General features: G+C 40.1%; 1 protein-coding gene across 4 annotated transcripts in view; it reads right to left on the reverse strand.

The window, feature by feature from the left end:
• Positions 1–23,810, reverse strand: part of tsc2 (TSC complex subunit 2) — a 38,225-nt gene that overhangs the window by 6,497 nt on the left and 7,918 nt on the right. For 2 of the 4 annotated variants that reach the window (XM_041983593.1, XM_041983592.1), the window contains exons 11-32: positions 21,366–21,509; positions 21,130–21,267; positions 20,925–21,028; positions 20,694–20,775; positions 19,599–19,754; positions 19,396–19,515; positions 18,984–19,106; positions 18,781–18,887; positions 18,524–18,683; positions 17,212–17,334; positions 16,990–17,124; positions 16,603–16,792; positions 16,358–16,451; positions 16,170–16,272; positions 13,835–13,929; positions 10,459–10,599; positions 7,905–8,066; positions 5,406–5,561; positions 4,711–4,823; positions 4,115–4,357; positions 3,323–3,571; positions 1,962–2,051 (exon numbers count right to left, since the gene is read on the reverse strand). In XM_041983593.1, coding sequence (XP_041839527.1) covers positions 1,962–2,051; positions 3,323–3,571; positions 4,115–4,357; positions 4,711–4,823; positions 5,406–5,561; positions 7,905–8,066; positions 10,459–10,599; positions 13,835–13,929; positions 16,170–16,272; positions 16,358–16,451; positions 16,603–16,792; positions 16,990–17,124; positions 17,212–17,334; positions 18,524–18,683; positions 18,781–18,887; positions 18,984–19,106; positions 19,396–19,515; positions 19,599–19,754; positions 20,694–20,775; positions 20,925–21,028; positions 21,130–21,267; positions 21,366–21,509 — 3,028 coding nt within the window. The remainder of the gene's footprint in view (positions 1–1,961; positions 2,052–3,322; positions 3,572–4,114; positions 4,358–4,710; positions 4,824–5,405; positions 5,562–7,904; positions 8,067–10,458; positions 10,600–13,834; positions 13,930–16,169; positions 16,273–16,357; positions 16,452–16,602; positions 16,793–16,989; positions 17,125–17,211; positions 17,335–18,523; positions 18,684–18,780; positions 18,888–18,983; positions 19,107–19,395; positions 19,516–19,598; positions 19,755–20,693; positions 20,776–20,924; positions 21,029–21,129; positions 21,268–21,365; positions 21,510–23,810) is intronic. The other 2 variants (XM_041983595.1, XM_041983594.1) reach the window with 2 other exon arrangements.

Raw genomic sequence — 23,810 nt, forward strand, 5'->3', positions numbered from 1 at the left:
CAACTCCACATGCATGATCATAGTCTACAACAACTGCAACAACAGTTCAGACAGAGCAGTGCAGCAGGCGAAATCTCTTCATCACTGCTTCATCTACTCAATTTCCACCGAGACTCATGCATCGGTTTGTTTGGCTCGTTGGTTATTTCTCAGCCCAAACAATGCAGCTACTGCAACAGCAGCCCAGACCAGGCCCTCCTCTGCTGCCACGCCCAAACTCCCTTTCTACACCCAAAGAACAAGAGATACACTTGCTGTTTAGAAACTTTCTTCATCGCCCTACTGGTCTTCCAGTAAAGCAAGGAAGTGCGTAATGAGGTCTGGGCTTTCCTGTTGACAACAGAAGTTAAAGAGCAACCTGGGAGTATATTTAGAAAGGCAAGAGATAAAGAAGATGGTTAGAACAAAACTAATAAATCGTGGGACAAGGCAAAAGAGATTAATTTCAAAGTATCTTTGGGTGTCATTGAACGGATTTATCGGAGTTCAGGCACAATTTCGTCGTGACTCATAGAAGACCCTCCATCCCATGTTAATGAAAGACTGATGAGTAAAGCAGAAATGATTAATTTCTTAACTTGCACAATCTTTGAGCGTAAAACAGCAGGTCTTGCGCACAATAGTTTTTGATGTCGGTGTGCAGGAGAGGCAAAAAATGGACAAAGAACCTCCTTTAAAATGATCTCTTACAATTAAAAGAATAGTTTGATATTTGGGGGGTAAGCAGAGCTCATCATAAGAAAGCAGGAGCCTATAAATCGTCACGCCATCTTACAGTCATGAAAGCACTTTGGAAAGTGACCCTGCACCATGACCAAACATCTGAAGCTTGCTTCATACTACACAAAAAGAGAGAAATTTGTTTTCTCGAGGTGGAAAGAACAAATTTAATTCTGGAACTGATATTTTCACACTTCATGAGAAACTTTGTCTGGGGTGGGCCAGAGGTTTGCGCTTGGCATCTTCATGTGTCTTAAATGTGTTGTATAGATTTTTGTGAGTCTTTTCCCTATAACTAGCCATAAAACCTCATTGAATCTTTCAAATCAGCGGATAACAGAAATACCATTTTGCATCCGCACTTTTCCGCATTAACCGAGCCCACTTGAAATTGTTCTCAGACACCATCCGGAACCCCTGCCAAGAACAAGCAAGAACTCCCAAACCAGGGAGAACAAGAGCAAAGATGTCCTTGTTGCAGAGTACGTAACTGGCTTTAGAGATGCTGGTGTGTTGTTAGATTTGGACACAGCCAGGCTGGTTGGCTCCTTCTGGTTCAAACATTTAAATGGGAAAACAGTATTTCTTTCATCAATTTCTTTTAATTGTAAGAGAGACAATGTCCACCATTTAAATTTTCCATTACCAATAGATATTTTCACCACATAAATATATTTCTGCATAAATATAACTTTCAGAGAAGTCCAAGAAGTTTTAATGGGAACTAGTTTAAACAGGTAAGACAATAAATTTACTTTATTTTTACTCAATCTGTATGAATGTAGACTGTAGAAATCACTTTACAGACTTTTCTAAATCTTTTCTAGAGTTATCATGGATGTCTTTTTTGTCATGAAACACGTACGTATTAGATTCGATAGACTGCTGCACTTTCAATGAAACAGGATGCCCACCTCCATTTAACCTTCATCACACTGAATGAAAAACATGTTTTTCACCTTTAATTTAGCTGCTAATCCCAGAGATTTACAGATAATTTCCTTCTGAAGTTCTGCCATATTGAATTAAATACCTCAGTAAATGACCAAGTTTTTTTTCCTTCCTTTATTTACCCCTTTTTAAAGTGTTTCAGGAAATATTTATGCAAAAATATACGCATTTCCAGCATTGATGCATTGTGCTTGCAGACCCCTGCATTGTACAAGTGGAAAGAAATATACTACACCAGGTCTTTTCTGAAGAAGGGGAAGATGTGGGGTCACGTATGTGATGGACAGTACCTGCCCAGGAAATGCTCCTGTGCAGCCTGCCAGGGGCTGGGGGGGCTGGGGGGGCACAGCCCAAACCTAGAGACCACAGAGAGCCTCCCACTGCAGGCGGGATAGAGGACAGGTTGGTGGCACATGAAGCCACATAACACACCACAGCCAACCACAAACCATCAGAGCAGAAAGGATGAAGATACATGAAAAGAATCCATTAAGAACATTAGGAAACATCTCGAAGGCAAAAAGAAAAGAAAGAAACTGTGAAGAAGAAAAAAGGGAGAAAATGGGACCCCATAATAAGAAACAGAATGAACAAAAGCACACAACACTGGGGTAGCACTGAAATTGATGTGTCTGCAAAAAGAAAAAACATTTTACTCATAAACAGGAGATTGTCAAGGCATTTCCTAATCACTGATCTGAGTTAAGACAAACTGGACTAATGATAACTTCCACTGTCAAATCAACTTTTTTACAGGCAATTTGGCATTTGGCAAAGTGCAATTATGGGGATCAAGAACATGCAGCGAGGCAGACAGAAGGGATGCTTCGGGCTCGGCAAACTAATTTCCCTTTGACATTATGAAAGTGCTTTTGTGTCTTAACACAGCCTTCTGTGGCTCTTTTACCTACATGTACTGTTAGATTGATTTTACAGCTAACTCAACAATTTGAAGATTTTGAGAAGTTTAGTCACCTGAAAAATAAAGATCAACTATTAATATAACTTTATAGAACTGTTTTCCCCCCAATTTCTTGACAAAGACCCCTCAGACTGTTAAGACTAATTTCCATCCGGTGCATGTGTGCTGTGTTATGGCTGCACCGTGGCCTCCGCAGCTATTCGCGGCGGTTTTAGTCGATCGTTTGGTTCACCCTGGGCATGCTTGCTGGAAGTGTCCCAGAAGCACCTTGTCGCAGCTCTCCATTAAACATACACGCCAAGTCTATTTTTGATGAAACACACATCCAGAACACATCAAACTCAGCAGTTCAGATAGGGGCACACAGGAAATCCAACACAGGAGCAGTGCAAAAGCTTCCAGTAATTTTCAAAATAAAAGCCCCAGGGCAGACTTGCGCTGCTGAACCATGTAAACATTACGTCATTAACTGGTCAGGGTGTCTGAGTGTTTTTATTTTTTTCATCACGGTCGACGAGACGTTTATCCTGGAAGTGGAGAATCACAAGATGCTCCAATTCTCCTGTGATTTCCTGATTTTGTGGCTACAGCTACGCAAACTGCACTCGCGGGCGCGCCACGTCTAACACGCTCCCGGTGTGAATTGACCCGCCGTGGAGGTTGGAATGAATTCATAACGTAGCCATAACGCGGTGCATTTGCACCAGGTGGAAATCGGGGGATACTCACCAGTATTGGAACGCTGAAACAGGTTTGCCTTCCCTCCAACACTGCTTTGGGTTTGGATCAGAGGTTCAGAGACAGATGTGGGTGCTGGGGCAGCTGTACTGGCGGGAGCACTGGCTGTCTGAGCAGCAGGCTCCTTCACGCCCTCCATCGCCATCAGAACACTGGAGAGCTCCTGGAGTGGCATGTTGCCAAGCTCAGAGGAAAAGGGGCTGGGGGGGTTCTCCAAGCACATTAACCAGCTGGTGTTGCCTTTATTGACAGAAAGAAACCACATCTATATTATTGTTGTTTTGTCTTGTTTTTTAATCAAATTAGTGCTGATCATCAAGCATTGGTTGGCTTCTTAAATAAAATAAAAAATATAAGTAAGAATCAAAAAGGAATTTCCTCCATATAAGAAAAGACTGACAAAGCTAAGCACGTGTTCACTGTAATGGACTAGTGATTTACTGTAGCTTTCAGCTTTCTGGAAATTGATTTTCAAATTGAGCTTAAATTCAAAGGAAGTGCTAACAGAGTCTGAGGGAAAAAAACAAACAAAAAAAAAAATCTATCTCAAAGCATTTTTGTACATTTGATTGATGGTTAACTAAAGTGTGCAGTTTTATGTCTCTTACTATAAGACTTGAAATGACAATTATGAAAACTAATATGGATTTATAATGCGCTTTATTGCTGATGGCACTCAAAGAGCTGACATTGGATCCATTATTCATCCACTTCTCACTCATTGCTGCCACACCATGGTACCATCTCTTCAGTGCTACCAGTGTTTACTTTCTGGTGACATACCTGACGGTCTCCGTATAAAGATCTCTGCCCAGCCTTGTGTGAGCATCGGTACAAATTCGGCCAGGCTGGGGTTGTCTCTAAGAGGAGATGGAGCAGACGGAGTTGCAGAGATGGAGGAGGGAGGACCAACACTATCCAGGGTAGGACCTGAGTAGGGAGAAAGAGGTGTAGCCAACTCTCCCTCAGAGGGGGACACCAGAGGACTGAGACTTTGAGCTGGACCAGCACGAAGAGCGTGTCCACCTAGAAAACAAGGATCAAGAAAAGATCATTATAGTTGGTCCACTTTACAGCACTTTTCACATTTTTTCCACATTATATCAAAGCCTATACCACATTTAGAATTAATATAAACAATAAAAATGGGCAGCTACAAAAAAAAAACATTCAAAACAGTTTTATGGCACATTATTTAATTAGCACAAAACAACCAGGATTAACTGAGATATCTTATTAGACAGTTTTAATTCTGACTAGGCTATAAATCTAATAGCACATCCAGGAAAAATAAAAACATGACTGAAAGAGGACAAGATATCTGACACCAAGAGTCCTTTAATTAGCAATTTCCTAACAAACGGCTGCACATGTACTACCTGACATGGAGCGGACACGTATGCGTGTGGCTCTGTTGTGCTGCTGACTTGACTGTGACTCCAGTTTGGCTGGAGCCTCTTTGGTCATCCGGGTGTGTAAAGATGGATCTGATCTGCAGGACCAGAAGAGTAAAATGATTAAATATGTTTATAATGTATAATAGTGTTTGTATGTAATAAGATACATTCTTTTCAAGGAAGGTAATAAACCAAAGCAAGTATCTATGTGAAGCATTTAATTAGCATAAACCCTTGGTATAGCATTGTAGCAACCAACATTTGCTAAGTAGTAATATGACTGGGTTAAGTCACTTATTTCTTTGTACTCTGTAAATGAAGTAACACCATTCCAGTCAGAATCAGGTGTGCACATGCACAAACTACAACCAGAGGCCAGTTAATCCCAACCAAGTCTCCATGAGGAATTAAAGAATTCAGATCCTTTTCAAAACACCTGTCCCTCCATTTTGCAGTGGATGTTTTCAGAATGGCGATAGATGAGCTTTACAGCTGCTGTGGGAGAGAACAGCGACCACGCTGCTCTTCAGTGAATCCCTCTGAACCCTGCTGCCCTGATCAGGATTATCCATATCCATGCATATATTTGTTGACCTGATCCAGGTTGGGGAGCTGAAGATGTCACTGAATGCAGCAATTTATTATGTTGGAAAATGTGGAAAGGAAGCATGCATTACCTTGTCATTTCTCCCCCTCCCAGACGCTCATTCATGTCTAGGCCCAGAAGCGCTTGTGTCCTGACACCTCCACTTGTGGTGATGGTAACTAACTTATTACCGACCAGCCATGTCATACTGCGACCTCCTGCCAACAGGAACTCTGCAATGGGAGACCTAAGAAAACAAAGGCCAAAATAATAACTATTCTATTCTATTCTACAGTCATTTAGCAGACGCTTTTATCCAAAGCGACTTACATTTGAGAATAAGAACAACACAAGCATGAATTCAAACAAGATGGGACATCCTAATTAAGTGATAGTCAGACTGCTTTGAGTCCAGTTGGACCCAGGTGCTGTCATGTAGTGCTAGAGGCAGTGCATATAATTTTTTTTTTTTTTTTAAAGTCATTTTGTTTAAATACAAGATCACGATTTCATCACACAATATCATCTTGGGCATAAAGTGCACACAGCTTCTTCAGTACTTAGTTAAGCTAAGTGTGGAAATGCTCCTTAAACAACTGAGTCTTTAGCTTGCTCTTAAAAGTGGATAAGGACTCTACGGATCGGACAGAGTTTGGTAGATCGTTCCACCACCGGGGAACAACAGAGTCTACTAGCTACTGATTTTGCGCCACGTTGTGGTGGGAGCACTAGGCTTCTTTCACTGGCAGAGCGTAACTGTCTAGAGAGAGTGTAGCTCTGGATTAAGGAGTGAAGGTAGAGCGGAGCCGCTTGGGTTATTGTTTTGTAAGCCAGAAGCAGAGCTTTGAATTTGATGCGTGCTGCAACTGGAAGCCAGTGAAGAGCAATTAGCAGCGGAGTGACATGAGCTCTTTTGGCCTGGTTGAAGACCAGACGTGCTGCTGCGTTCTGGATCATCTGCAGAGGTTTAACTGAGCATGCAGGCAGGCCAGCCAGTAAGGAGTTGCAGTAGTCAATGCGTGAAATGACCAGAGCCTGGACCAGGAGCTGGGCCGTGTGTTCAGTCAGGTAGGGTCTGATCCTCCTGATGTTGTAGAGAGCAAATCGGCAAGACCGGGAAACCGAGGCAACATGGTCCTTAAAGGTCAGCTGGTTGTCTACCATGACACCAAGATTCCTGGTAGAAGATGTAGGCACAAGTGTGATTGAGTCAAGCAGCACACTTATCTGTGGTGGTAAAGAAGGATTGGCTGGAAAGACAATAAGCTCAGTCTTGGACAGATTTAGCTGAAGGTGGCGATCCTTCATCCATGCGGAGATATCAGTAAGGCATGCTGATATTCGCATTGAGACGGTTGTGTCGTCAGGTGGGAAAGAAAGGAAAAGCTGAGTGTCATCTGCATAGCAGTGGTAGGAGAAACCATGAGAGCTAATGACTGCACCGAGTGAGGAGGTGTATAGTGAAAAGAGAAGCGGGCCAAGCACCGAGCCCTGAGGCACCCCTGTTGTCAGCCCATGTGATCTGGACATTCCCCCTTGCCAAGATACTTTGAATGATCTCCCTGTGAGGTAGGACGTAAACCACGGGAGGACAGATCCTGAGATGCCAAGCTCCGAGAGTTTGGAGAACAGTATATGGTGGTTGACCGTGTCAAAGGCAGCAGACAGGTCCAGCACTTTAAGGACTGAGGATTGACCAGTGGATTTGGCAAGCCGTAGGGAATCAGTAACTGACAAGAGAGCAGTTTCAGTAGAGTGACCTTGCCTATAGCCAGATTGATATGGATCAAACAGGTTGTTGTCTTGGAGGAACTGTGAGACCTGGCTGAAGACGGCACGCTCTAGTAATTTAGACATGAATGGAAGCAGTGAGACCGGCCGGTAGTTTTCCACCTGGGCTGGGTTGAGTGTGGGTTTTTTCAGCAGCGGGGTAACCCCAGCTTGCTTGAAGGCAGAAGGAAAGACACCGGATTTAAGAGAGGAGTTGATAATATGGGTTACTGCAGTTTTGACTGTAGGTAAAATGCTCTGCAGAGTTGCATGTATGTTTACCAATGTTGGTAGTGACAATGATAATGCTATTTTGTTGTTGCTATTTTTTCTGCCTGTCATTATTGCTGTCTCCATTACTTCCGGTGGATGTCCCAATTTCCAGGGTGGGCTACTGTTGCTAGAAAATGTTGATATGAGCACTACTCTATGTATACTTATCCTCTATATGTTCAACTTTGTACATGTACTGTACAACTGGTGCTCAATAAAAATAATTATAAAAAAAAAAAAAAAGTGCTCTGCAGGATGTCAGAGGGAACAGGATCAAGTGGACAGGTTGTGGGTTTTGAGCTGACTAGAAGTTTAGAGACTTTGTCCTCATTTAGACAGCGGAAAGAGCAGAGTGAGGCACCAGTAGCTGGTTTGGTAAGGCTGAGTTGGTCAGGCTCAGTGAATTGGTTACTGATGGTAGCAGTCTTTTCAGTGTAGGACTAAGTAGGACTAACTGACTACTGCTACTGCTTCCGCCTACAGTTCGACAAAAAGAAGAAAACAATAAAACAAATTTAAGAAAAGAAGAAAAAAAGTCACCATTCACCTCTTGGGCAGGGCAGAGAAGTTGGAAAACACATATCGCGCCATCATGTCAAGACATGTCTCTGTTAGCTCCAGGTGGACCGTTTTTAGCCCCTCGTCTGCCTGAGTTACTGCGTTCTCATCGGCAGAGCCCAGACTGCAGGTGGTGGTTGAGGTTTGCATCCTAAACAAGGAAAAGGAGAGATGGCTTAACAACAGCAGATGATGTACTGGCAGGGCATGCATGGTCATGACACAACAAAACAAAGTTATCACTGCACATAGATATGCAAGCTCTGATATAAGAAGTTACAGAGACAATTCAGGGCATTGCTACAATTAAGTCATGACAGCACACCAACACTCTAGTTTGTCACATGCAAGACAAGCACTCATTTGCAAGCATGCATTACATTACATTTATCATTACATTTTCTTAAGGTCAAAAGTCCAGACATGTGCCGGGACGTGGTCCGAGTGTCTTCGGAGGCTGTGATATTATACTTGTGCTCTCCCCAAATACAAATATGCTTTGTGGAAGTAACGGAGGGGACCAGATTTTTCATCATGTGCTGCGTGCATGAATTTATTTAACTGTGTACCAGTCTCCATGGAGGCTGAATATTTTCAATAGTGTTCACTGATGAGTAAGTAGGACCTCTTTGTATTCATGAGAACTCTTACTACGTGCTCTACAGACAAAGCAGGGTTGAGGGCATATGTAGCGAAGTTAACGTCTGTCTCGGTAAATCCTTGAGACATTGGACAGGCACTGAAAGCCGGGCTTGCTCCTCATAATAAGCAATTTACAACAACACTGACTCAACTGAGATGTCTCTGTTCATCACGGTGGGGTTTATCAAAGTGGGCAAAATGCCTATAGTCAAACCATGAGGAAACAAAAACAACAACAATAATAAAAACAACAAATATGAAAACAAGTTGGGCAGAAAGCAACAATGGCAGGAATAAAGAATGAGTTTGGTGTATCTATTATGATAAACTCCTCCAGCTTCATTAGTCTCAACCCTGCAACTATTCTATACAACCTGTCCAGTTTACATAAAGACCCTATAATGGTTTGGGGAGAGTTGTAGTGACAGCCAGCCTCCAAATATATGCATATTATAGTCCAATTCAAGCATGTGTACAATATTAAATTGCCTTTATCAGGCACAAAAATAGACTTTTAATGCTGCTGTGGAAAGCAGCTAGTTCTTTTGGATAAAGCAAGAAAAAATCTCACACTCAGACCAAGTCCTAGAACATTAATCTACTATTCTACACATCCTATACTTACCTTTCTTTTTACTGGCTGATTAATTTTTTTATACTTCAATGTCTGGTGAACACACACTCCAAAAAACATGACCATGACTCAACCAAGGAGAGTTAATCACATTGTACTTCTTCTAACCCAGCTGTTTATGGAATATAACCAATGTCAGAATTTGTTTAAAAATGTTGCCTTAAAAAACTTGGGAGTAAAATATGGTCATGCTGTTTGACTTGTAATCTGTGTCCACTGAAAAAGAAACAGGTTTCAAACTGAATAATCTCACAAAAAATAAATAAATCAACTGACAGAAAAATTTGCAGCAGCTGAAGCAGTTTAAACAGATCTATACTGCAGTTGTTTATTTACATAAAGATTTATGTTGGCTTTGAAATCCCACACAAGAAACAATAGTTTCATAAATGCAAAGTACTTAACTCTGCTGCCATCTGTTGATTAACATGGGTATGACAACTGCAATGTTTGATCTACTTGTTATAAACTCCAGCAGTTCAGCCAAGCAGACACAAGCGTAAATTATCAAGAAAATAAGTGAAGCAGACAGTGTCTGTGTGTTGATATAGGTGATTTAAGTTTGCTGAACAAATTTTTCAAAAGTTCACCTCGACCCAGCTAGGTCCTAACATCCCACACTAGGAGATTGCCATGGTCAAGCAGCACAGTGGATGTTTGAGTGGAGCCAAACACAAAGATGTAAAGAAAGCAAATAAAGCTGTTGTGTTGCTGTTGTGCCCATCACTGGCCGAGGATGCAGTAGTGTAGTTGTTGTCAGACAGGAGGGTGCGATCCCACCATTTTGAGCACACACATGCTTGGCACCAGTCCCTCCTGGCATTTGTTTGTCAGGCCAATCAAAACCAATCAGCAATACACCCAGCAAAACAAATTGAAAAATCAAAGCACAGAGAAAAAAAACAAATCAAAACAAATCAAAAAGCGAGATTTGTGTTAGAGCAAAATCAAACAGAAAAACATTGAGATGTTTTCTCAATGTCTTCTACAAACGCTTCATGCAAAAGCAAATCAGAAAAACAAAATCTACAAACAGCACGAGTACGACCACAGCCGAAAAAAAAAAAAAAAAAAAAAGACTGACACACACCTTCCTCCAGCATGCACCACCCACTCCAGGTATTCCTGGTAACATACCCCCCAAACACCCCACCAACGGACCCGCATGACAATGGCCCTACACCCCATCAAGAATCCCATGGAGGAAGCAACAAGTGTTTAGGTAGTTATATGTTTTGTTTTGTTACCCAGGAGGTTCTTCTCTAACCTGCGGACCGCATGTTCGGAGACACTGATGCTGCGGGAGCGGAAAGCGTCCATGGCTGAAAGGTCCCTCAGCTCTTTAACCGGAGAGCTGCTGCTATTGGCTACAGCTGCTGCTGCCTTTGCCACTTTTGCTGCCCGCAGACTGGGCGATGAGGAGTATCCATGGCAAAGGACGACGGGCAGCGGGCAAGGGTTGGCGTTATGTGGCATTGGGCAGTAAGGGGATGGGTCATCATGAGTGTGGCAGTGGTTTGGGAGTGAAGGGAGAAGTGTAGTTTCAAAGTATACCAGGAGAGAGCAGGAATCATCACCCAAGCACCAAAGCAACATGAGTAGGTGACCAGCAGGGAAACACCACACAGGGGAGGGGGTACAGTGCACAAAGGTCAAAGGGCAGGTGTCACATGAGGAAGGGGGCCGGGAGCAATGTAGAAAGGATCCAGGATGACACAACCACCCCCCAAAACCACAACCACAACGCAGCGCCCGATCGCAGGAGGCAGCGGAGGGGGTCAAATGAAGAAAAACAAAAGAAGGTGAAAATTAACAGCAGTGAACATCATGAAGTCAGATTACAGGAGAGCGGAGAAAGAAAAGGAGTTTGTTTTTTTTTTAAAGAAAAAGGAAAGGGGATAAACATCCACTAGAACAGAAAACAGACAAGCTAAAAGCAGAAGGTAAAACAGCCTCTGCTCCTCAGAAAGGAAAATACACAAAATATTTAGAAGAGCAACAAAATAAACATCATTTCACACGGCAGGTTCAAAGGGAAGGCAACAGCTAGTACAACAGAAGTGTAATAGTAGGGATGGACTCAGCACAGGCTTTACATAATATAGAAAAACATAAACATCAAGAAAAATAACAAAACAAAATGGAGGATTAAACCTGCAGGTTGGAGAACAGCAGGTCTGGAACACATACATCTCCAAATAATTTTCATCTTTATAGTCTGATATATTAACCCAAAAAAAACTTTTTTTTTTTTTGCTAACTTTACCAGAAAACTTTTTGTCATCATAAATCTTTACTATCGAATCTGACATGCTGAGCTCCAATCCCTCAAAAAGACAATGAGCGGCACAAGGATGATGATACCACAATATGAAATACTGAAAGTGGGTTGATATTAAAGATCAATAGAAACTAATGATAGCAAGAGCACTATGTAAGATAAAGTCGAATGTCAGGTAAGCTTTGTTACCAGAGCAACAAAGACAATATGAAATCATCTGAAATTAAGAAAGGAGTGTGGGGGCTTGACTAATTTGAGAAAATGTGAATAAAAGGAGACCTGATTAAAAACTACAGTGTTTTGTTGTTTTGCTTGTTTTGTTTTTTTGTTTTTTTTTTGGTTTTTTGAGGAAAAAAAAATAAAGAGTAAAGAATAAGACATACAGTACTGAGCAATAGTCTTGAGCCAACGTACATCTTTATATTTTGCTCTCAAGGAGCAAGACTTTTGTCCGTTTATAAAGTTATCTTGAGCAACAGTTCTCCGTGCTTACTGAAGGTCTTGCAAAAATTTGCTTGGAAATTTGCTGCTTTTTCAGTCATCTACAGCCCGGTCCATGCACCTTAACATTTTCAGTGGGTTATGGTTTTTGTGCTTGTTAAGCCACTATACACGGACTTAAAAATCCCGGAAGCATAAGAAAAGGCACGGCACCTAGCTAAAGCAATGACACGGCCATGTTTCTGCACATAACAGAAAAAATAGTAAAGTACTGATTCTAAAGTCTATTTTTATGTACTTTGTCACAAGCAGCCTTCTTTAGATACTTCCACCAAAAAATAAATATATAAATAATTTTTAAAAATAGTTTCTATTATGGTAATTATTTAGGAGCAATTAGCTGAAAACTGCATATCCTGTACATGTGTTGTGACATATCTTATACTTGGTGTACAGTGTGTCTTTAAATACCTGTGGAAATTAGAAGAACAAAAATTAAGTGGCAGGCTGACAAAACTATCAAGCTGTATCTCAAAAAAGGTGTCAGTAAAAAATAGAAGGAAAAACAATCAAAGACCTGACAGGACCAGAGCAATGCATCAGGTCCTTCAGTGATCCTTCTACTGTTTGGGGAAACCTCTTCAGAAATGGTTTCCATGGAAAGGTGGCCATCAATAAATTATTCTTAAGGTTGGGAAACAGGGAGAAATGGCTTATATATTTTAAATGACACAATAACTGGACTGGAAATCAGCAGCACCTGATTTTATGGACTAAATCCTCTCCAGAACCCAGACCTCAACATTACTGAATCAATGTGGGATCATCTTGACAGAGAACAGGACAAACAAGTAGCCAACGTCCAAAGAACTTTAGAAAAAACATTTTTAAAATAAAATAGAATAGAAATACTTTATTAATCCTTTTGGAGAGTCCTCAGGAAAATTTGGGAAATTAAAGAAACTACAAGAAAGTTTGTCTAAGTGGGTCAAGATTCTGTTCCACCAAATATTTGGTTACACCAAATATCAACTTTCAAGCTGGTTAGAAGTGTAGGTTTAAGTCAGTTACTGCACTTATCGTCGGCCCTTTGGCATCACATACGTAAAGGGTGGCTCAAGACTTGCACAGTAAAGAAGCAGCGCCGTTTGCAGCAATGGGGAAGAGCGGGCGTATTTTAGACACCTAAGCCAACTTATTTTGTTAAAACAATATGTTGTGTAGTAAAATTTAAATACTAGTATTTCCACAACATTTTTATAAAAATGTGACAATGACACACCAAAGATAACAAAACAACTTTTGTTTCTACTTTGACGACTAAAGCTTCACTTTATCTCTGTACCATCAAACAGCCAATTTAAATAAGGCCAATAAAGATATTTTTAACCCTTTACAAAGGAAAGTAACGCCTTAGAGAGCAGCAACATTTCCTTTCTGAATATGTAGAAATTTGTGTTTATTGTTTTCATAAAACTCAAATCAGACACAGAGGTGTGTCAGAAAGAAGGAAACTAGCATGCTGTCCTAATGCCTTCGTCATGAATGTACTTACTATAAAGAAACAGGTGGTGGACAAAACACAAAACAATATGTAATCAAAACATGAAAAAAAAAATACCATGAAATCCAACAGATGTTTTGAGTCATTTTATCCACCACATGTGTCATTAGTATGAAAAATTTAACTGAAACAAAACTAATCTCAACATGTTAAAAGCATGAAAAATAAATAAAATGAACTTATGATTACCATGGCAACCTGAGAGAAGTGCCTCCAGCTATTACACCACAGTATTCTTCATGCTGAGTCCGCGGCTACCTTGGCAACCCCTAACCCTCTAACACAACGACAGCCACATGGGCCGTGTGCAGTGCTGCCGGTTTTTACTTTAACGAACTTTGTGCCTATGCGCTTTACCTTTTCGGCCTCTCGTTGAGGCTGGTGCTTCGTGCGCGAAACGGGCTCTGCTCATGGCTGTCATCGAACGGCAGCAGGGCGTTCGAACGCAAACCCTGGAGAATATGAGAAAGACATGAAAATAGAGTTGTTGTTTTTTATTTCTTCAGCTGAAAAACAGGAACATAAACAGCTGCTGCTTCTGACTAAAACTCCCTCAAGGCTTTTATTTTTCCTCAAAGAGCTTCTGCCTGCAAATATTTAGCAGCCATTTTTAGAGACAATGTAACCGGCATCTTCTCTCCCTCACAACAAAAAGGATAAATATTGAGATTTAATCAATCTCCTAAATAACTAATTTATTCTGAGAGATTTTACCTACGATTAATAAATAACTTTGGTCATTTATATTATACATTGCTTATTGCATTATATGAATTTGGAGTGGTCTGATATGGCTGATTTTAAGTTTACCTGTTCAACCTTTTCTTTTTGTGACCAGCCGGGCAAAAATCTGTCAGACTGCCAGGCTGGTCACGCCTCCGGGATACCTTTAGCTGATAAAGACACATCATGTCAACACGTTTTCTGAAGAAGACTAACGTTCCAGTCGACACATGTCAAGATAAAATTACAACTCCTCAAAAAAAAACTGTTTGTCTGATCAAAAGAATTCTTACAACTGCTTTATATATTGTATATTTACTTAAATGTAGTTGAGGAAATTATATTATAACATAATCTTGGCTAAAACAACCAGATTTAATGCAAGCACAGTTGAATATCTATGCCATTTAATCACATGCACACAACACACTGCTTAGTGCAGGGTTTCTAAGGCTACACCCCCCACATGCATTGTGCATTCCTTCATCACACGACCTGGTGATTTCTTCAACCCTGGAGTACTGAGGCCACACTTGAGCTTGCAACTACTATAAAGTCAATTAAGTTTTAATAATATTATCGGGTAAATTTACATCAATTGTAAAATATTTTGAATAAAACTCCAGTTGTTAACTATGTATCTGTTCATGCTGTTGCATTAGTGTTTAAAAAAGCTTATTTGTTGTCTTATTTTACAGATGTTTGCCATCCGATATGTGGAGGCATTTTACACAAACTAATGTTGAAGTCTTTGTATGTGTGTAAATATTGTACAAAGACATATGTAAAAAATACGTACAAAAAATGCAGCAGCATGTTGTTAAGTACCAAAATTTTCCTGAAGGCTCAAAACATATATTTCCAAAATTCCCCAGCTTAACTTCCCATGGAATGTTTCTGGAAATTTATTGGAAATTTACTGGAAATTTTCCTCCCCTTTGTAATCCTAAGCAGAAATGAAGTCAAGATTGAGAGAAAAAAATTTAAAGTTTTGCATTAAAAGGTATAGAGGGTGCTCCTATCTTTAGTTAAAACCAGTTCTCTGAGCAGGACGTATTTTTTGGGACACTGTTCATTACAAAAAAATGACATCTCTTAAATAGTCCTTTTTTCTTGCCATGGTATTGGAAACGGTATTGAGTATTATTGCTGAAATCTAGTTTAAAATTCTAATATTGTGACAAGTCTCGTCACACGGCTTTTGTTGGAGTTAAATGTTTGTGTTGTCTTTTTAGGAATAAATATACCGATAACAGTCTGAGTAAAATTACTTAAAAGCAAACTGATGACATTAACTGTGTCGACACATCCACTGCAGCCCTGAAATTTAGCAAGTGAGAACACAAATGACCAGACTTCCTGCAGACCTGACCCTGCCAGCTCCCCAAGTAACTGTTTATTTAAATGTTGAATTATTTTCATAAGTCAGAATAAGGGTAATGTCTGAGAGGCAGCAGAAGCAAGTTTCATTTTGATATTTGTTACTGTGTAATGTCAAAGGTAGTAATGGTAATTCTGATGGAAAAGTCTATTTAAAAAACAGAATGAGCATGTCTTGCAATGTACTCTCTCACAGATGCTTGTCTGCATATTGCTTTCCATTAACAAGCATTATTGAAGATAAATTTGTGGCCTCATCCACATGCTGTAAAAAGAGTGATTTTGCATTAAGTCCTGTTCTACACAGGCAAAACTTAGGACAATTTCCGTAAGTGATAACTCTTTTTACAACCTGTATTTAATGCAGATGTTGAGTGCATATGCAGAGGAGCAACTATGGACAATGCCCTGACTGCATTTTATGAATACTGCCTGGAGCGCTAATGAGAAAAGAGCTCCTAACTTTCATATAAGAATTAAACAGGTTATCTTAATATTTTAGAGTTATATTTCTCTTCTTTTTTCTGAATTGGTCAAATAAAAGTTAAAAGTTTGTAAGCTGTGCCTTTTGTGATAAACAGTGCTTCACCTTTGTGATGTACTGAACAAAGTCCTTGCGGAAGGCAAGTCTGCAGCGTATGAACCACATGGCGATCACATGGTGGGCCAAGGACACAATATATTGGTTGAACCTGATGAAAATTTAAAAAAAAATATACAGATGACAGACTGTCTGTGCAGATGAAAATACACATGTTTATGTGTGTGACCACTTACTTTGAGGGGTTGGTGTAGGGCAGCGAGATGGCAAACACACTAACATACTGTTCGGCTACAAAGTTGGCATACAGATGGGGCAGGCGTACAAGAGCTGTGAAACAGACCCGATGATTTAATAAAAGAAAAAACAACCAAACAATAATATCTGTGTTCAATCTTTTAAGTAAAATGTCGAGTTAAAGCATTCAACAGAAAAAAATTGAAAGCAAAAGGAAAAGAAAAAAAACTTTAGATATGCTCACTGGAAAGGAATTCAAGCATAGGAGAAGCCATGGCAACAGTAGCTGAAATGTGTGTGAGCTTAACGATGAGAGCGGGGAGGAGCTTGATCATGATATCTGGCATTTCCACCGTGCACATTGTAAGGGCCACCACACACTGCTTGGCACAGCGGTAAATGAGGCCAGTCTCGAGGCACTGAACCAGCTCTCTCTGTAAGAGAGGAAGAAAAATTATATTAAGATGAATTTTTATATGAAAAAGTGTGCAAGGTTAATGATTAAATGGACCTCATGACTTTAACATCTGTCTAAAAAAGTCAATAAACCCAAACATATTTTCTGAATATCTCTAAAACCTGCTGTGGATGGCACTAAAAGTGTTTAATTACTCAAATTTAGCATTTGTACCTGTCGTGATTGTTCCAAGTAGTTGTGATATGAGGTAATTGCAGTCAACACAGGGACCACCGCTAGCTGGACATCAGTTCTTGAAAATCCCTCAGGGGTCTTTTTTAAACGCTCTGAGATGAGGCGATCTGTCACCTACACACATGAGAACAACCGATCAACACAGTTTAATACTACCTTATTTACAGTATGAGTTAGATTTTTATGTGAATAAATCAATACCATGCAGCAGAGTGTGGAACAGAGCTGGTCTAAGCTGCATGGTGATGTGAGCAGCAGCACTTTGTACTGCAGCATCCAAGGCAGCTTATCAAGAACGAGCTTCAGCACCTTCCAATCAGTCTCCTACAGAAGAAAAATAAACCACATCTTTAATGTAAAAATGTTAGCAAAGAAATAATGGTGGTAATCAGTTACAGTGTGTCTGTGAGTGATCCCATTAGCCTCATAGTTAACGTACAAAGACTTTGAAAGCAGAGAGAACAAATGTTCCTGCTTGAGGTGTTTCTGTCCATGAAAAACCTCAGAGAAATTAGAAAAACGTTTTCTAATTAACCAAGGACCAAACAATGTAAACAGTGTAGACTGTATATAAAAGATGGACGGAGCATCTGTGACGTCACCCGTCGGTTTCTGAAGAGCTGAACTGAAGCTCATTGGGCAGTTCCCACCGTTGCCATCTTAGCAGCATCACGCGTGTCGTCTTTCCCAGAAAACCCAAAAATGGGCAAAGAGGTGGAGCTAAGAGGGAGACTGTGAAGGTGGGGGTGAATGACTGACAACCATCAAACTCCAAGCTGTCTGTAGCTAATAGCTAACCGATCTAACCCGGAGCTCAAGGTAGCTAACTAGCTAACGGAGGTAGGCGGGCTAAAGCTAAGGTGGCTAAAAACCGCGGTTGTGCTGCACTCTCCCTTCTTGCCGCAGATATTGGATACCTGTCAATCAAAAGGACACGCCCCTAATTATGAATTTCAAGATTAAAGAAAAAATTTCACCCCCCTCACAGTTGTCATGAAGGTAAACTTGACCTAGAAATCCTAAAAAAAAATGTTTGTAGCAGGCTTTAAACATGTTTATTTCTGTTGTGAAGATGGCCTTTTTAACATGGGAGTCTACAGGTACTGACTCTGTTTTGGAGCCAGTCCCTGGTAGATGAGGGGTAAACTGCTATTTTTTTGCACTTCCGCATAGGCTTCACATTTTACTGTGGGAGGTGCCGCTTGTGCACGCCAAAAGGGTGTGATCAAGCTTTGTGAATCCAAGGGTCGTTTTACTTTTTCACAGAATATTACATCTACCATTTTTCTACAGAATAAGTAATTTTTAAAAATCTTGTGCAGATACTTAAGAATATTACCTGCATCATAAGACTGCTTAAAAGAGAATTAGGGTTTTGCTTGTCAAACTATATCAAAAGCCAAACACTTTCTGTTGGATGTGCTTACAGTAGTTTCGAACTGAATTTCCATCCTGCCTTAATAATCTTAAAAAACGTGTTTTTTAAGCCATGTTATATTTTTCCTGTGTATACCATCTTGAGGCACTGCAGTAGGACACTGAAAGCAGGCGCGTAGGGAAGGTAGGCTGAGCGTATTGTTCCAGATGGAGGAGCAGCAGCTGGAGCAGGACTGCCTGCAGGAGGAGACGTAGAACCTGCCGGCTTCTTCTCACCGACGCGCTTCTCTGGCTCCCTGAAACAACAAGTTAGATAGTGTTACAGTTTTGGCATGTAAAGCTGACTCAAGCAAAGTGAACCTTTGGGAAAAAAATATGTCTCTATTTTCTCACCCAGTGTCACAGTAGCAGTAAGGGCTGAATCTGATGGCTCCGTCTTTATTGGGAACACCGAGACGGTGAAGAAAATCGGCACGCATCATCAGGAAGAAGTCAAACACCTGAGCGAGAAAGTTAATAAAAAACCAGAACAGCAAGGACATTAAAAACGCAGTAAGAGTTTAACAAGTACACATTAAAAAATGGACCAATCTTACCTGTAGTCGAATAGTGGAAGCAATAGCAGAGCAGTATTTGTTCTTGTAATGGAGCTGCAAGTGGCTGATAAGCAGTTCATAAACACGACTTGCATGGCTGGCTGGCAGGCTGTAAAGTTTGCTCTGTCAGAGGAGAAAATTGGAGTTTTATCAAGCTCAGTTTTTCTTCAGGATTTCCAAAATGTTCACAGTAACACCTCTCTAAATGAACAGAGTATCGCTGCCATTTTCCTCCATAATCTGATCATCATCAGCAACGCGATGTCCAGAATATACACAAGGAGTCTTACTGAGAACGAGGGTTTTAAGTTTTCAGATTGGCTATAAATGACTAAAAAGGTTTTTCTAATGCAAAAAAAAAAAAAAAACTTGTTAGAGGCAAATCCAACTCTAAACATCTCCATTAATTTACCTGTAAGATTTCCAGTAGGCCCAGTATAGAAGTCCTGACATCCTCCATAGGAGATTCTGCTGTGGGGTCGCGCTCGGAAACCTCCATGGGCCCCAAACACACCAGAGAACGGCTAGCCACCTTCAAAGATATAAAATAAAAAATGACTGAAGTGCAAAGCGTTAGATGATTTTACTATCTGATTATTTTCTGCTTGTGTGTACCCGCTCAATGATGTCCAGAAGGCTGGTGAAGTGGTGTGTGTTGCAACCCTCAGCGAGATCCACCAGTAGCTGGGTGGCCTGCTTCCTAACAGCCAGATCCCTGTCTTCAGCTATGACACTGAGCTGAGGGATCACAACCATTTCAATCAACTCATCCTGGGAAAAAATAAAAAAAGCACATGAAAAAGATAAAGATTATTTAAATATAGTGTTATTTGCTAAAAAATAAAAGTAAACAGTATCAAAATAAATATCAAAGTTTACCATAAATTTTAAACTTTTTCTCAGCATTTTCTTTATATTTTTTACCTTTTTTTTTTTTTTTTTTTTTACTTTCAACTGCCTTCCTGTGGAATAGCCTCCTTCTCCACATTAACGCTTCACCTACAGTGGACATTTTTTAAAACCTGCTTAAAGAATAATTTTATTCTTACGCCTTCAACTCAGACTGAGCCTTAACATGTCGGCTGCTTTTTAATTCTATTTTTATTTTCAAGCTTCTCTTTCTACTGTTTCTATTTCCCATATGTCTGTTTTATTGCCGTTTTGTCCCCATCTTTAATTCAGTTTGTATTCATACTTTTAATCCATTTCTTCTAAATTTGTACTGCACTTTGGTCAACATCTGTTTTTAAATGTGGTTATAAATAAAGTTGATCTGACTTCCTGCTCTAAACTTAACTCCAGTGGACCCAGTGTTGTCGGATTTTGCAGCAGACAAGCTACACAGTCAAACAAGTCCAAAATGAGCCCATTTGTTCTCTTAAAACAAGCTTAAAATCACTCATAATAAGCAGATTCTGAAATTCTGGAGGCTTGAGCACTCCAGTAGGATGTAATAATAGCATTAAGATGTAAACATCTCTACTTAACGTTACTAAGATTGACATTCTCCACAAAGTTTAACCGAATTGTTCGGGTCAAGGTGATGGAAAATACCTTTTACATGACAGTGTCTTATTCAGAGTAAAGTCTTAATAGTATTAATAATGGAATCTAAAAAGAGATATGGAAAAGTTTTCCTGTTTCTCATCTGGCATTTGGAAAAGATGCAGGTGTGTGTACCAAAGTGTGTGTGTGTGTGTGCGAACTAACCTCGTAGAGCTGTCTGTTGGTACTGAGAACGAAGGACAAGATATGAAGCACTTTGATCCTTATCACACTGCGAGTCTCATTCCTTTCAGAGTAATACCAAGATAACAGAAAGGGACAGGAATGATTAAGTCACGGCAGAAATGTGAATCCTGTTATCAATGACCTTAAGCAAAATACCACAACCAGCCCTCTGATCTAATAAAAGATTAAGTGCATGTGTGGTAATCTTACTTAAAAAATTTCTCCATGAGGCGGTGAAGGCTCTGAATCCAGCCGTCCTTGGCAGGCTGGATAGACTGCGCCCTGTACGATATGAGGGTCAGGACTGACGCATCCTGCCAAACACAATGTTAAAATGAAAAAAGACGCTACACAACGTCAGAGGACAAAAACAACAGAGGAAGACATGCATATACTGATCTTCAAAACTACTAACTGGTCTCTTGTCAGCACATTTTTCCACCAGAATGAAGAACTTCTCTGTGGAACCGTGGTAGCCGTTCTGCTCATACAGTTCTTCTACTGTGGTCAGCAGCTCATAGACAATAGCTTTCAGCTCCGCACTGCCTATAGTCTAAAATAACACAACAGACAGAAAACATGGTCAAACAAAAACAGTTTCTTCCCTTTTACTTTCTTTGTTTTGCAGATGCAGATTATGTATACATGTACCTGGATCTGCTGAAGGAGGCGCTCTATGATTCCCAGCAGGATGTCCCATGTGACGACCTGCAGCTCTTTGCCATACTTCTTGATCAGTCTGGTGATGGAGAGGACGATTTCATAGGACACCACCTCATTGGCACATGACATGGCCTAAGTGACATAAGTCAGACAGAAGACCATCACTAATTTAACAAATCCAAGGCATCAATTACATCAATAAATACATACAAATACATCAATAACCTTTTAAATATCAGCCTTGAATCTGAGGACATGTCAACAACTGATCCAGTTTAACTACAAACATCAAAGTGGAAAGACAAACTAGAACATTTACAGGCCCAGTTAAGTGAACTACTGTCACTTAGTAAGACTTCTATCTCTGTCCCATTGTTAAACATAGAAAAGCTGTAAATGTTTTTCTAATGTATATCAGACTATGTTTGACAGGTGACAATAACAACAGCTTGTTAGTGTCCGGTTTTTCCAGTTGACCCATTTCATTACAGACCAAAACAACCGAATCATCCTAACAGGCTGCGAATTAGTACTTTTTTTTAGCTCAGGGAATTTGACTGCTTCACAGCTTTGTGCATTTTGTACACTGTTTTACCTCTGCTGGCTGGCTGGCTGGCTGGCTGGCTGGCTGTCTGCATGGACAGATTTTAATGAAACTTTCAGGAAATCTCCGAAATGGAAGAAGAAGTGATAAGATTTTGGGGGATATTCGTATCCCCGCCTGGATCCAGGAATTTTAAAAGGATTCTTTAGAGGCGCACGGCAGGTGCAAACATCTGGGAACATCTGGAGAACTTTGTCACATCCGAGTCTTTCACCGGCAAAAACAAAAGGTTGCTAAAGCGTAACACCCTTGGATTTTTCTCATAGATTTTTCTTTGATTTTTCTTGAGTTTCTTTTAAATATGCTAAAGACGTGTGTTGCGGTTGGCCACCATAAACATAATTGTTCCATAAACAATGACAGATAACTGTCTAGTGACTTTCAAGCGTGTCAGTGCTGACGGTACAGCTTGGAGTCCCTCAAAATATTCGATAACTAGTTCAGATCATTTTGTGACTGGTGAGTAAAACATTTATTATGATACTACAGTTTAAAACTTATGGTTGCTTTTGTATAGATGTCAAAAATACCATGAAATGGCTGGTTACAGTAACAATAACAAACATCTGTTGGTGATTTTTGTGAAGTTCTCAAAGTTTCTTGTTAGCAGCTCCGATGGATGGACATAAGCGCATTCGTTCAGTCGTACTGCCACTAGCTTGACCTCATATCTTTGTGTAGCCTTGACAATGAGAGGATCAATATAACTGTCTGACATTATGGATCATTTTCTATCAAAAACCGATAGAGAAAACTTAAACTACGAGAACAAGTTGCACACTTCAACAGGGACGCTGGTTTGATGCAGGGTTTGTTTTAACCAGCAAGCTGTTTATGGTCACATGATCACCAGGCGGTGATGCAGGTTTGCACCTGCCCATGGAGAGATGGGATCGTTTTCCATTAAAGCTTCCAAAAACCTTCAATCACTGGCAAAAAAGAAAATTAAATGAATAAATAAAAAATTACAACAGCTTGGCAGAGGTCTGCGCTCTCTGAGTGCTTCTAGTTTCTTTTTTAGGTTAAACGAATGAGAGGCACATGAGCCCTTCCAGTTATTTTCTCTTGCTACTGGCATCTCCTTCGTCTGTGTAGCAGTTTAATCTCTTACACTCAAGCTGAAGAGGAAAGGAACCGTACAGCATGTGGAAGACTTGGCCAGTTTGGGCTTAAATTAGTGTATCCATACAGTACTAGCTGAATTATCTGGGTGTGTTAGTCCTGCTTTTAAATCAAATTTAAATTTCTGTTAATTTGTTGTTTTTAACTTTTAAATTTATACAATAATTGGATTTTTTTTTCGACGTCACACAAATGAAAACTAGAGGAAGTTGACAGTTCACTTTGTTTTTTGCATGGCTAACATTAAATTACAGTGTTGTTCAGGTACAGAGAACGCATACATGATGTCACGGCAGCGTTCTCAACCATTTTTGGGGCCTCCGACTACTGTTTCCATCGACACTGTCAGGTGTCTCACTAGTAAACTGTGTTAAAAACTCGTCTAAAACGCACTGAAAAGAAAGGTCCTTATAAGCTCACAAGAGAAGTGAAGAGTTATTACGATGCAAATACAGTAATTATTAATAAGTTAGATCTTTTCAATCTGCTGAACTATGACAAAGTTCAGGTTTAGATGCATTGCCACTGGTTTCAATCGCAGACATCTGTGTTTACCTTGTGTTTGGTGGAAGTTCCTACACCCATCACATATTTAAAAACTACTGATCATTAAAGGTTCATGCACCTATTTTACAAAAGGATGGATTAAAATCTGCGAGTCTACAAACTGTCGGCTGCAACTACAACATCATACTGAAAATTTATAT

This window comes from Melanotaenia boesemani, chromosome 4 (genome assembly GCF_017639745.1).
Source record: "Melanotaenia boesemani isolate fMelBoe1 chromosome 4, fMelBoe1.pri, whole genome shotgun sequence".
Taxonomy (NCBI): Eukaryota; Metazoa; Chordata; class Actinopteri; order Atheriniformes; family Melanotaeniidae; genus Melanotaenia; species Melanotaenia boesemani.